Source organism: Mus pahari, chromosome 12 (genome assembly GCF_900095145.1).
Source record: "Mus pahari chromosome 12, PAHARI_EIJ_v1.1, whole genome shotgun sequence".
Taxonomy (NCBI): domain Eukaryota; kingdom Metazoa; phylum Chordata; class Mammalia; order Rodentia; family Muridae; genus Mus; species Mus pahari.
In genome coordinates, this window is record NC_034601.1 from 53,426,555 (window position 1) to 53,441,554 (window position 15,000).

At 34.6% G+C, this 15,000-nt stretch overlaps 1 protein-coding gene across 3 annotated transcripts in view; it reads right to left on the bottom strand.

The window, feature by feature from the left end:
- Positions 1 to 15,000, bottom strand: part of Epha6 (EPH receptor A6) — an 858,253-nt gene that overhangs the window by 489,189 nt on the left and 354,064 nt on the right. For all 3 annotated transcript variants that reach the window (XM_021209922.2, XM_029544433.1, XM_021209921.2), the window contains one exon: positions 10,103 to 10,438. In XM_021209922.2, coding sequence (XP_021065581.1) covers positions 10,103 to 10,438 — 336 coding nt within the window. The remainder of the gene's footprint in view (positions 1 to 10,102; positions 10,439 to 15,000) is intronic.

Sequence of the window (15,000 nt, forward strand, 5' to 3'; positions counted from 1 at the left end):
AGTCTTTAAATAGATCCAGGAGAAGAAGGAGAAGAAGAAGAAGAAGAAGAAGAAGAAGAAGAAGAAGAAGAAGAAGAAGAAGAAGAAGAAGAAGAAGAAGAAGAAGAAGAAAAAGAAAAAGAAGAGGAAGAGAGGAAGAGGTGGAGAATATCATTCCTTAAACTCCTTGTAGATACTGTATTTTAGTAAAAACAGATTTCTTAGAGTTGGTTTGAATGAGATTACCCCACGTAAATGTATGGTATTTGAAACTTTGAACTACAGTTGGTGGGTATTTTGGAGGGATTTAGAGGTATGTCCACGTGTCAGAAGGTGTTGCTGAGATTGGACATAGTGATCAAATGACTTCCATCACTCTCAGTGCACTCTCTCTGCCTTCTGAGCTCAGTTATTTCTTTTTTGTAATGCCTTTGTTCTGCCATTATTGCTTCTAACCTTCCCTCTGAAACTGTAAACCTAATTAAACACTTACTTTTGTAAGTTGCCTTGGTCAAGGAATTTATCACAGCAACAGAAAGTACCTAACACACTCACTTAATCGTTTACAAATTAATTACAGTTTCCAAGATGGGGTTCTCAGACTACTAGAGCAGCAGAGGTCCACTGTGTATTGGAAATGAAGCTGGCATTCTGAGACAGCCTTATTTCACTGAACTATGGCGTTGCTTCATTCATCCTGTGCCAGTAACTTTGTGATACCCTTAGGGTGGATTTAAGACCTAGAGAAATTCTCTTATTCTGCCTTCTAACCTTATATGGTTTGTATTTCTTAGCTCAAATTCCCCGAGACACTCATAGTGGTTAAGGTGATTGTAGAAAAATGAATTGTACAATTTCTATGATTTTTATATGTAAATTAAAATTCTTATACTTGCATCTAAAACTGGATTGATCAATATAGAGGTGAATTTTAAACTTCACGCTAATAATGTGAAGTTTTACCATTTGTATGTAGGGTTTCATTATCTGTATAGTAGAAGCCCTATGATAAAACAGGAGAAAAATAACAAGAGACAAGGAGCATTAAAGTTTCATTGCTTTATGGCCCTTTGTCCTTGCTTTGTAAGCAAAGGGTACAATGCTTTGTTTGTTTGTTTGTTTGTTTGTTAGTTTTGGGTTTATTCACTGTGCAGTAGAGACTACATAACTGGTACTGATTGCTTCAGAATCATAAGGAAATGCTGATGAATATGTAGCAGAAAAACTATTTGAACTTAAGATGCTATATGCAATTTTATGTTGATTAAAAGATCAGTAATTGGCCTTTAAATGATATAATTGAAGGATATATGACAAGTCAAGGAATATTACACATATATTATTTGTTAAGGCTAATATTTACATTGAAAATGTATATATGGAATATTGAATAAATTAATGTGCTTTCAATATTATGATTATTTACCTCAAAATATTTCAAAGTATCACCTCAAATATTTCAGAAAATTAAACATTAAAGCACAGTAATCAACAATAATCAGAGATGAATTGGTTTTCAAAATCAATCAATTTTGTAGATAGTTTAGTTATACAATCAAGGTGACTTTTACTTTTTGAACTAAGATTTTCATTGACATTGCTAGTAACTTTCCTAGGCTATAGCAGTATTTTATATCATGTGGGTGTTAAAGAAAATTCATACTAGAATCCTATTCACTGATTTTCAATTTAGTTTGCCATCTATTACCATGGATCATTTTCATAGGACTCAATGCATTTGGCTAACTAATCTTTACTGTTTTTCAATCTGTTTATACAAACGCAATGAAAATTACTAACAGAGGAATAAAGGAATCAAAACGGCTAGGTGGTCTTATTATTTTAAATTAGAAAGATTTTATAGTTATTTTTCTTACAAGTATGCAAAAGCAGAAATAGTTGATAACCCTAAAAGCCAAGAGCTTGCAATAAAGTGAAGAATTAACATGTTTCCTTAAGAGGAGAAGAAAGGATACCTTTATTAGAAGCTAGTTTGCTGTTGATTATAAATAACATTTGTTGCAAAGTCAGTAGGTACACCGCTGAGGGAATTAATGCAGGTGAAATTAGGCATTTGCCAAGGAATGAACACGCAATAGTATTTTCTAGTTACTTTCTAGACACTCAGCTTGAATTTAAGACTTTGCCCTTTAAGTGACCATTCTCTGACATAGTCTTTTATATATTCACAGAAATTTCTCTTAGATTCACAAGATACCCAAGTTTCACATGTCAAGATAGGCTTTTTAGCTTCTCTGCCCAACCATTTCTTCCAGAATGCTCAGTTTGCTCAATTCTCCTTCACAGGGAGTATCATAATGACTATGCCAGCAAAGACACATTGAATTTCACTGTGTACTTGTATTATTACAGTCCTAGGACACAGATCACCTGGATGAAATAACTAAGAAATAAATATTTTCCCATTGATGAAATGTATGAATGAAAGACTAACTCACACCATCTTCTGCATTTACTACTACAGTTGTAATAGTTAGTTATAGGATGGTTCATTTTATGCATAATAACACACCATTTTTGTCTTTCAATAGTATTTATTATATAGATGGGAAAATATTATTTTAAAAAACTGCAAGATTAGTGCTCTAACTCTTGAACTGCAGAGCACGCAAATTGAAAAGAACAGTTCCTTTTCTTGGGGGAAATGTTATTACTAGTAGGGTATCATGTTCTAGTGGCTACTTCTGCAGTCCTTTCCATATGGCTAGTGCCAGTGGGCTCAAGGGAATAGTTATAGTTATAATAATAACACAAAGGAGACAAAAAGGGAATATAAAGTTAGAGAGAGACAGGTGGTTGTATCCAGGGTGGAGGTAGAAGGGACATAATAGGTAGTAGACAATATTGTACATTTGTATGAAAATTTTAAAAATAAAATATTATTAAAAAATGAACAATCCTGATCCAGTGAAATTATAGCATGTGTCATTGTGTTCATAACTATTCAGGACGAATGGCCTACTGTCTATACTGGTGACTAGGAGCTGAGTCACTGACTATTTCGCAGGAAATTAATTTATAAGGTCAGAAGTCTCTTTCTGTATCAATTACTCAAAAGATGCTTGACATTAAAAACCATTAAGCTTGGAAACAATGTGATGTTTTGCAAGAGTAAAAATAAACTTTACAATTACAGATTGTAATATAATGTAACCGTTGGCAGGGCTATAACTTAATGATAAATTAGACTGACATTTCAGTTATCTTCAGTAAAATAAAACATCCAGTGCACTTTTCCAGAGAGCAATACTTTTCCTGAGGAGACAGGAAAATTTTACGCTTTGATACAAGATGTCTGTAGCTTTAGACTCTAGACATTTGCTTAGGCTATACGAACATGAAAAATACAGCCTACAGCAATGCTGGTCAGGTCATGGTTTTCCTTATACTAGCTAATGTACTGTTAGGAAATACTTAAAACTTTGATTTTTCTGTTCTTGTTGGAATAGAATTGTACCAGTCTTACAGAGAAGTTTTAAACAATGAGGGTGAAAAGATATCAAGGTATAAAGGATGTTAAAGTGTGAGCATAAGGCGTGATGCTCAGTGTGGGCCCAATTCCATTCTCCAACAAGGCAGTGAGGTTGATATTTTAAATAGGTGGTGAACTTCAGTGAACTATACTATAAATAAAAGGGAACACCTCAGGTTTTAAAACACATAGGTGTGTTTTGTAGATTTAAATCTATTTCAGAGCCAGTTCAATTAATTACAGCTGCCAGAGCAAAGATGCGAAATTCACAATGAAAGGATGAGCCTGAGGCAGACTGCAGACTATACTTGTCATTCAGCAGTGGCGATGGGGTTATTTAACATACATTCTGAGAAGGTAAAGAACTTGACAACTTGCCTCTGATAATAATTGACCTAACGTTCCTTTGTCAACATCAGCAGAGGTAATGGAGCACATTGAACGTGCTTTGCACATGTCAGGGTTTACATAAACACCATTTGCTTTTTCTTGACTGTCAATGATGAATACTTTGTTAATTTCTATCTAAAAATATTTTGTATTGATTTGTACATTTTACTGATTAATTGATTGATTGATTGATTTTACCATGAATTGAAAATTAAAATAATTCTCTTTGGTGTTGGTTTCTTGTTTTGCTTCCAGAATGAAACACATTTATGGTACATTTAAGTAAGCAAAGTATGAAAAAAAGTTACATGTATACCTCTCATTGATTGGCCACACTAATTAATTAAGATTTGGCCTTATCCAGAATATCAAACCCATATCTGACTATGTCTAAAGCTAAGAACTTGAGACTACATATTTCATGGGTCCTGAAGAAAGACATACCATTATTACTCTGTTAAAAGAACATAGCATTTGAAATGTAAATGAAGAAAATAATTAAAAAAGAAGATAGCAATAAAATGAATCCAATGACATATTGATATACCGAGAGACCAAAGCCTTGTTCAGCTTTCATAGGTGGAGGTTCTTCTTGCATTAAATGATAATTAACACAGAGATACACAGCTGGGTGATGTGTAAAGAATGGAAGACTTTTGAGCAGTTGGCCTTAAATAGGATGTCTCTATTAAACCCTTCCCCCCTAGGTTTAGGAATCTATGTAGAAGAAGCCAAAACAGTGTAAAAGCCAGAGATGGTGGCTGACTCTAAGGCAGTGATTCTCAACCTACGAGTCAAGACGTCTTTGTGAGTCACACATCACATAACCTACATATCAGATTTACATTACAAATCACGACTAGCAAAATTACAGCTATGAGGTAGTAATGTTATGGTTGTCACCATAACATAAGGGACTGTGTCTCAGCATTAGGAAGGTTGAGGACCACTGCTCTAAGACGGCAATGGCGTCCTCCAGACACAGGAACAGCACGTACAAGGCCAGTGTAAGTTCAAAGCAGACAAAATTCCAGCATGAAGAAGAGAAGTAGGCACAAATTCCCACTTATAACTTAGCAGCCAGTTACAATCCATGGCTGCTCCGAAGTAGAACATCATTTTCATCAGGGATACAGTGTATCCACACTCCACACTCCATTGCAGGGCTTAGACACACAAGTAGCTGACCAACACAAATCAGACCTCATGGATCATGAATTTTTGATTTTGGTTTTCTTTTTGTCATTAAGAATGAGAAAGTAATGGGGTTTTATGGTTAGTGAGGAATGGGAGGATATGAGAGTCATTGGGAAGGGAAATAATATTCTCAAAATATGTTGTATTAAAATGTTTTACAGTAGGGGCTGGTGAGATGGCTCAGTGGGTAAGAGCACCTGACTGCTCTTCCAAAGGACTGGAGTTCAAATCCCAGCAACCACATGGTGGCTCATAGCCATCCGAAACAAGATCTGACGCCCTCTTCTGAAGTGTCTGAAAGCAGCTACAGTGTACTTACATATAATAAATAAATAAATCTTTAAAAAAATGTTTTACAGTAATTTTTATTTAAAAAATTAAAAGATATTTTGCAAGTTTTTAAAACAAGGAATTGCTAGATTCCTTTATAATTGCTTTACAATTTATTTATTCATCTAAAAGCAAAATATCCAAGAAGTGTTTTCATAACTGTAGTTAATTTTGAGGGATTTGGAGAGACCTTACTTTTTTGTTTTATTTTGTATTTTTTTCTCTCTGTGTAGCCCTATCTTTCCTGGAACGCCTTCCGTAGACCAAGCTGACCATATGCTTGCTTCTGCCTTCCATGTGCTGGGATTAAAGGTGTGTGCCACTTCCAACTGCTTTAGGAAGACCTTTTCAAAAAGTTTAATTATAAGCAACAGTAAACATTTAAGCGGTTTCCTTAATAATTCTTAAATATGAAAAAATGGTTATTTTGTATCAGATAAGCTATGGTAAATTTTAATATAGTTTTATGGTTCAAATATTTATAGTCTTGGTTTACAGAATTTATTTTCCATATCATACAAAAATGTTCACATAAACAGCATTATTTTCGACTTTCTTATTCCTAGTATGATTTTGGTGTTACCCACCCACTCCCACTTCTTGGCCCTGGCGTTCCCCTGTACTGGGTCATATAAAGTTTGCAAGACCAAGAGGCCGCTTTTGCCAATGATGGCTGACTAGGCCATCTTCTGCTACATATGCAGCTAGAGACACGAGCTCTTGGGGTACTGGTTAGTTCATATTGGTGTTCCACCTATAGGGTTGTAGACTCCTTCAGCTCCTTGGGTACTTTCTCTAGCTCCTCCATTAGGGTCCCTGTGTTCCATCCAATAGGTGACTGTGAGCATCCACTTCTGTGTTTGCCAGGCACTGTCATAGCCTCACAAGAGACAGCTATATTAGAGTCCTTTCAGCAAAATCTTGCTGGCGTATGCAATAGTGTCTGTGTTTAGTGGCTGATTATGGGATGGATCTCTGGGTGCGGCAGTCTCTGGTTGGTCCATCCTTTCATCTCAGCTCCAAACTTTGGCTCTGTTAGTACACTAATTTCTATGAACTCTTTTAAATTAGTGTTAACAATAGTGTTGACACATTTGAGTTGAACACAGAAGTACTGACCATAGACCCACAGATTATGTTATTTTACACTTGTCCATTCCCTAGAGCATTTGTAATTTCATGTAGGTGATTCTTAAAGACTTGTGCATCAGAGAACTTCAGTTATACAGAGAGAGGACAACCAAGAAGGTATGACTTCAAATAATGACAAAGGAATAGATTCTCAAATGTAAAGCTGAATGTGAAATTTTACTAAGCATATATATGCCAGTATTTTTGATTATTGATTATTGATAATGTTTTCTTAATATTCTTCAATAAAGATGAATTGTGAGAACTGATTAGTGATATGATTCTACAAAATATAATCTCAATATATGGATACTACTTATTATTTAATGTTTATTATATTCATATATCTACATATATAATTAAACTTTAAAAAATTATTTAATTTTAAGTTTATGTGTGTATTTATATAAATTTAATTATACCACTTGTGTACAGGTACCCTAAAGGTCCAGAAGGAGTCAGATCACATGTTATAAAGTTGTAATCCTCCCACTTTGGAATCTTTACCTAAACCCTGTTCCGTTGAAAGAGCATTGAGTGGTCTCAACTGCTGAGTCATTTCCCCAGCCTCTGGTGTTATACTTTTAATAAATTATCTTACTTAAAAGGTGGAAAACAATTTATATTATGTCTCTGTGATAGAAAAGTAGACTGAATAAACTTTTTAAATCTTAGAATGAAACAACAGAAGCCTTGGAAATAGTCAGCTAGTGCAGAGAAACAGAAGATTATAATGTCCTTGTTATTGATGTCACATTCAACAAGTTTCTCCTCCTACCAAAGGAGATAAAGAAAAGGAGTAAGCAGGAATCCCATATGAACAACCATCAAGCAAATTATTTGATGTGTCGCTATTTTCTTAATGAAGGAGAAAATTGTGGATAAACATAAAGGTTTGGACAATAATATTTGCCTTGACTTTATTTATTAGAGCCAGATCTAGAGTTTATCAGAAGGACAATTTATGTAGTATTTCACAGTAATTAAATTTTTATATTTATTACTTTTAGTAGAAATTTAAAGTTTTATTGCGACATATTTATAGGTATAAGAATGTTTTCCTCTTTTTTGTTTTTTTTTTAAAGATTTATTTATTTATTACATGTAAGTACACTGTAGCTGTCCAGAAGAGGGCGTCAGATCTTGTTACAGATGGTTATGAGCCACCATGTGGTTGCTGGGATTTGAACTGCAGACCTTTGGAAGAGCAGTCGGATGCTCTTACCCACTGAGCCATCTCACCAGCCCCTATTTTCCTCTTCTTAATTGTTGCTCCCTCTCCTTGTACCAGCTCACAGAGTTCTTCCCCCATCACTCCTCCCTTCCCTTGGATAACCCTGGGGCATCCTGCTTGAATACATATAGCACGATAAGATAAATGGAGTTGACAGTGTATGCACACTGTGTGTGTGTATGTGTATGTGTGTAATTTATTACATCTATAGTATAATCCAGTATATTTGATTCTAAGATTATAGAAGTTCATTCTACTTCTCTATCACTGAGACATAATAATAAAATTGTTTTATACTTTTTAAGTGAGACTGTTCATTAAAGGTATAATATCAGGGGCTAGTGATTGATTGATTGATTGATTAATTGATGATCATGGGCCTTTTTCTTGCTATGCATCACAAGCTACATCACTCCCCCAAATTTATTACCCTAACATTTCCCCCAATCTTTATTTCAAGGGTGTTATATGGTAGAATCATATCATACAGATTCTTTTGGGATTGCTTTGGAAAATTAACATCATGTCCTCGAGAGCCTTCCAAGATGTATGTAGCAATAGTTTAATCCTATTTAATGTTGGCTAGCGTTCCAATACAATCAGTATGCTTTGTTTCTTTTATGACTTATTTTACTATGTGTTAGTTTTCATCAGTTCCTGCCATGGGTGCTCAAGTACAGCTAGAGAACAGAAGCAAGCACTGGACTAACTGAAGCCAGAGCTCAATTTTGTTGTCAAACTCCTAACATGGGTGATGGGAAACAGAAACATGATTCTTTCCTTTCATGCTCGTGTGTGTGTGTGTGTGTGTGTGTGTGTGTGTGTGTGTGTGTATGTGCACGCATGCATGTGTGTGCATGTGTGTTTGTGTGTATGTGTGTGTGTATATGTGCATGCATGTGCATGTGTGCGTGTGTGTGTGTGTGTTTTCTGGAAAAGCATCAAAGGCCATTAGCCACAAAACTATATATACATTCCCCATCATTTTATTTTAAAGAATACTAAGTTTTGGTTAGTATTCTTATAAAGTTTTAGTTTATACTAAGTAACATAAATACTTATGTCATGAGCTGAATTATTCTATTATTCTTTACTCAATAGATGAAATCTACCCTTGAGTTCCCAGTAGCATGACATATTTGGCAGTAAGTCTTTAATGAGTTATTAAGGAAACCTAAGGTTAAAATGGTGGTCATAATTCAATAACTGACACCCATTCACAAAGAGAATTTTAGGGGACCGGATACAAGACTGAAAGATCATATGGAGACATGGAAAAAGTTTGCCATTTTGAAAGACTTACAAACCATTTCAAGGTGGAAGCAGTCTTTCTATTAACTTCCAGCCTATAGCACTGTGAAAGGGAAATGGCTGTGTAAGTCACAAAATACAGGATGCCTAGAATGCTGGCTTTCTCTTTTGTAATTTTGTGGCATGTGTGTTTGCTAAAGCTTTCAGTTGTAAAGCAGTCTACTGTATATCTATAGCATTTGTGATTGCTTCTTAAGAGATATTTTAAGACTTTGTATCTTTTCCTTATCACATTCTGTAATATAATTATGCTGGAGGTGAAGTAAAGACAGCATATACTTTAAAAGTCATGAGTGTTTATGCCTGACTACATAAAAAAATTTTGTAATCATTTAATAATATATTTAACTCAATTTATCACATTTTATATCAGTTTAAATTGTTTTCATAACATCACATGAACAATAGTATTTGACTATATGTGTGTATGTAGGTGTGTACACTTACCTCTGTTAGTGTAGCTGTGTTTTCTTTTAAGGGGTATAATATCATTGCTAAACACATTAGCTGCAACTTTTAAAAATACAGATTAATTATAATTATAATAGCTTGTTGCTATTTGTTTTATTTGACATGTAAAATGGATGGCAAACATAAGTGGGCTGATTGAATTTCAGCGCATTTAGCAACATTTTATTTATAGCTACCTTTTACTGGCAAAATTAAATATGCACTTATTAAGAAATATAGGTATCTGGTTATATTAAAAATACAAACACTCATTACAGAGAAGCATTTTATCTTACCAGCCATACTGCTTAGGATAAAAAAAATACAAAACAACCAAACCAAATCAAACCAAAACAGCTACAACAACAATGACCACCATCACCAAAAACAAAACCTCTTTTTTTCATCATGAAAGCAAAGAAATCGTGTTGTTTTCTTTTTTTTTTTTTTCAGCTTTAGAATTGAAAGTTTTTCTATTGTATGAATATTTCAAGTAAACCAAATTAAATTAAACTAAGCTATACCACACATGTTACACATAAAAGAGAACTGCGAGGCAATTTTGAGAGAATAGCAATGGTACTTACCATCTTGATCTGTGGTCACTGTAATAGCTGTGAATGGCTTGGGAGAGATGCTTAACTCAGAAACTCCATTCATGGCCTCTATTTCAAAGGTATAATTGACGTGAGACACAAAGTCAAGTACTACCACAGAATTGTTGATTAGTCCAGTGTGTCTTGGGATGAAGCGGAGTCCTCCACCACAGTCCTCACACTGGCTAGTGTCTAAGCCACATTTCTTACAGATGACACTGTATGTGAGATCTTTTCTCCCTCCTGTGTCACTGGGTGGGCTCCATTCCAAAATAAGGGCTGTTTCATTGATATTAAAAGCCACATTTCTAGGAGCTGAAGGTGGTCCTAGAGAAAAGCAATTAGAAAACAAGTTGTATTTGTATAGAACAATGAAAGATGGTGGTGCAACATAGAAACTTTCCAAAGTACATGCTGCTGATTTTTAATATTAATTGGTAGTCATTTTCTTATAGGAACTATAAAGAACCTGTTTAAATATCTGATGAAGCTTAAGGAGGAATCTTTAATGGTGAATACAGTACATTTCTTAATTTTTAATATCAAAGTCCATATTCAACATTTAATATCAAAGTCCATATATTTCCAAAGGTCACTATTAAAGTTTGTTTGATGTAAAATATGTAATAGATGGAAATTGTAAATTATGAGATGTACCTTCTAATACATTTATTAATTATCTTACCATTTTCATAATTTGAAACCAACTGTGGTATATGTACTCATTACATTGTGTTCAGCATTCAGAATTTGTATTCTCATTATTGTGTAGAAGAAAATAAATCTATTCATTTTTTGGTCAAATACACAGAATATATTTTCCAGCTGTTGGAAATATATTTTCATTAATTTTGAATGAGCAGACAATTTGGAAATAGAATAGAAATGAAAATCAGAGTCTATAGTTCCCTAAACATCCCTAAAGAAGTCTTAGCCAATTCTATCTTCATTGTCATCAAGGACACCTAAGTTGGGCTTCTCTCATGATGTATGTGGTCAACTTCTTTTTGGTTTTCTATGCATAGCACACTACATAGTACTCAGCAGCTTTTCATGACATCGTCTTGTAAAATTATGCCACACATCTTTTTTACTCATGTGAGTTTCTCCTATCTCAGCTATTCTTCATTCACTGATAAAATATGAACTGAAGGTCTGTCTCATTAGGGCCAGACTCTGTGTTAAGGGATATCTTAGTGTCATAGAATTCATGAGATACTGTCCATATAAAAATTCTTATGGTATATAAAAATACCATAAGAATATTGTTTATAAAATAGATGAAAAATAGCTCATTATATAAATGCTGGAACAACCCACATTTTCCAGACAATTTAGAATTTTTCATTTGAAGAAATCTAAAGAATTCTGAAATTTTCTTTTTCAAGAGAAACTGCTCAGTACGTTGGAATTCTTCAATAATCTTTTAGGGCAGATGTTCAAATTGTGATGTAGACATCTTTTGAATATCAACTTATGTTCATGTATTCATTAAATGAATGCTTCTTTTTTTTTTAGTGGCTACTATGTGACTGACACTCTGATAGATGTGGTAGATATTATTCCTGCATCATTGCAGTTGACTTTCAGTGGATGAGAAACAAAAAACGAAAAACAAAGAAAACAAACAAACAAACCCAAAAAACAAACAACAACAAAAAAACAAAAATCACATGTAGATTAGCAGATTTAAATGATAAAAAATTACATTTTTAGAATCTTAAAGGGCATGAGCTGAGGTGGAAACCATCAGAAAGAACTTAACTCTTGGTAACATCATAAGAAAGCATTAGCAGTGATAAGAAACATGGTCAGAGTGATGAGAATATTAGGGGTCAGGAGTATGTAGTTTTAGTCAAGAAAAAAAAAATCTTACAAACAAACAAACATGGAACAGACATGGAGCCACCTGGATTAGAAGGCAGTTAGAGAATCCATGAAGTGACTTGCAAGGGGCAGCATGGAGCACTATAGATAACTCATGATAGCTACATTACCTATAACAGCTAGACAATTTCTTGTGTCTATTCCTATTGTGTAAAGCTAGACCTAGAAAGGAATTGGGAATTTTTATTAAAGGTTGCTGAATATCTTTTTTTTTTTTTTTTTGCTTAAAGCACATTTTATTTTTTTTTATTTTTTTAATTTATTATTATTTTCTTTATTTACATTTCAAATGCTATCCCAAAAGTTCCCTATACCCCACCCCTGCCCCTGCTTCCCTACCCACCCACTCCCACTACTTGGCCCTGGCCTTCCCCTGTGCTGGGTCATATAAAGTTTACCAGACCAAGGGGCCTCTCTTCCCAATGATGGCTAATTAGGCCACCTTCTGCTACATATGCAGCTAGAGACTCGAGCTCAGGGGGTACTGGTTAGTTCATATTTTTGTTGCACCTACAGGGTTGCAGCCTCCTACAGCTCCTTGGGTACTTTCTCTAGCTCCTCCATTGGGGGCCCTGTGTTCCATCCAATAGCTGACTGTGAGCATCCACTTCTGTGTTTGCCAGGCACTGGCATAGCCTCACAAGTGGCCGCTATATCCGGGTCCTTTCAGCAGAATCTTGCTGGCATGTGCATTAGTATCTGGGTTTGGTGGCTGATGATGGGATGGATTNCCGGATGGGGTAGTCTCTGGATAGTCCATCCTTTCATCTTAGCTCTAAATTTTGTCTCTGTACCTATATCCTTTCATGGGTATTTTGTTCCTTATTCTAAGGAGGAATGAAGTATCCACACGATGGTCATCCTTCTTGGTTTTNNTGTGTTTTGCAANATGTATCTTGGGTATTCTAAGTTTCTNGNCTAATATCCNCTTATCNGTGNGTGCATANCTAGTGACTTCTTTTGTGATTGGGTTACCTCACTAAGGATGATATCCTCCAGATACATCCATTTGCCCAAGAATTTCATAAATTCATTGTTTTTAAAAGCTGAGTAGTACTCCATTGTGTAAATGTACCACAGTTTCTGTATCCATTCCTCTATTGAGGGACATCTGGGTTCTTTCCGTTACTGAATATCCTACTTTATGTCATTTTGTGTTTNTGGGCTTTTATATATGTATGCCTTCAGACAAGAAAAGGTGGAGGAAATTATAAATAAACCCAGGATCAAATGTGCATTTTACTTTCCTCCTAAACTTACGCATGAGGGAGAAAAATTCATCACCCTAAAAATGCCTCATTGTGACACATTTATATTGCTGATTCTTCTCTTATTCATAATTGATAATATGGATTGTTATTCATTTATATCTCTACAACTAGGAAATTTTATCAATTATGTTATGGGTGTCCACAAGTATATAACTATCTGCTTAGACATATGTTAAATATTTTCAAAAAATTGGGACACCCTTCTTACTCAAGGGTCCTCACAACCAATTTGCATGGTGATTAAATAGCTTTTTAATTGCTGTTAAATTATGCCAGCTAAACTGTGATTTCATGCAAATATTAAGCTGTAATGACATGTACTGAATCATTTACTAAGATTTAGAACGTGGAACAAAGAGAGACAATTAATTCTAATCCTCAGATTCAACTAAATTATGTGTCACTGGGCTTTTCTGAATGTGGCCTGATTGCTTTGTTATCGTTTATAAATTGTACAAATATTATATGACACCGAGAAAACATATCATGGCAGCAATAACGCATTTAGAGACATTTGTCTCGAAAACTCGTAGGGCTTTCCTTATGTTGATTTTTTGTCTTCGAGAAAAACAAATAACTCATTGGATAGAAGATAGCGCTCATCCTCAGCCTCCAGACTGAACTTTAAAATGACAGAGCGAGGTTTCTGGCCTACGGTGACAGTTTTCAAGCTCAGGATGAAAACAACCTACACAGCAAAACTAACTCTAGCTCTGCTACCCTATTACTAATAATATTTATAAATAGAGTCTCTTCTCACAAACATTCTTTTGCTTCCACTTGGATTTCCTCATTATACTTTGAAAGAATAAATGCCCATTGCTCAGGTAAAATGCCTGAGACCCATACAACACTCTCTTATTTTTTCCTCCTCCTCCTCCTCCTCCTCCTCCTCCTCCTCCTCTTCCTCTTCCTCCTCCAAAAGCACCTGGTCCCACAGTCTCTGCACTTCCTCACTCCTCAGAGGCTGGGTATGCTATCACTTTAATTTTATTTTAAGTTTTATTTTTTAAATGAAAATTATTTGTAAGCATAGCTGTCTCTTTCAGACTATCTCTGCACAATATAGAAAATCCCACATGATATCAAATAAAACCAAATTCAGTGTTCAAATGTGAGTCTTCTGACCCTACCACTCCTGGCACAAAAGTTTTATATATATTGCTCTAGCATTTCCTCAAAATTGGTTCATTGCATTTTATTATCTAAGAAATGTGTGGAGAAACACCAGAGTTATGTAAAACAGTCTACATCAAATGGTTCTTAAACTTCCTAATGCTTTGACCCTTTAAAAAAGTTCCTGTGTTAGATGATCTCCAAACATACAATTATTTTCATAGCTACTTCATAACTAATTTTGCTACTGTTATAAATGATAATGTTTCTGTGTTTTCTGGTGGTCTTAGATGACTTCTGTGAAAGGGTCATTTGACCCTCTAAATCCCCCACAAAGGGTCATAACCCACACATTGAGAACAACTGATTTAAATAAAGGTTAGCTTAGAAGAAAACAAGTTTAAGGATATTTCAGCTTTTATATGATGTGATGAATATTTATAATTTCTGTTATCATAATATGTAAACTTGTATAAAGTCTTTCTTAAAACTCTCAACCTAAAATGATCATTTATACTGCTAATAATGGATTTCTTTTTTCTTTTCTTTCCTTTCTCTTTCTTTCTTTCTTTCTTTCTTTCTTTCTTTCTTTCTTTCTTTCTTTCTTTCTTTCTT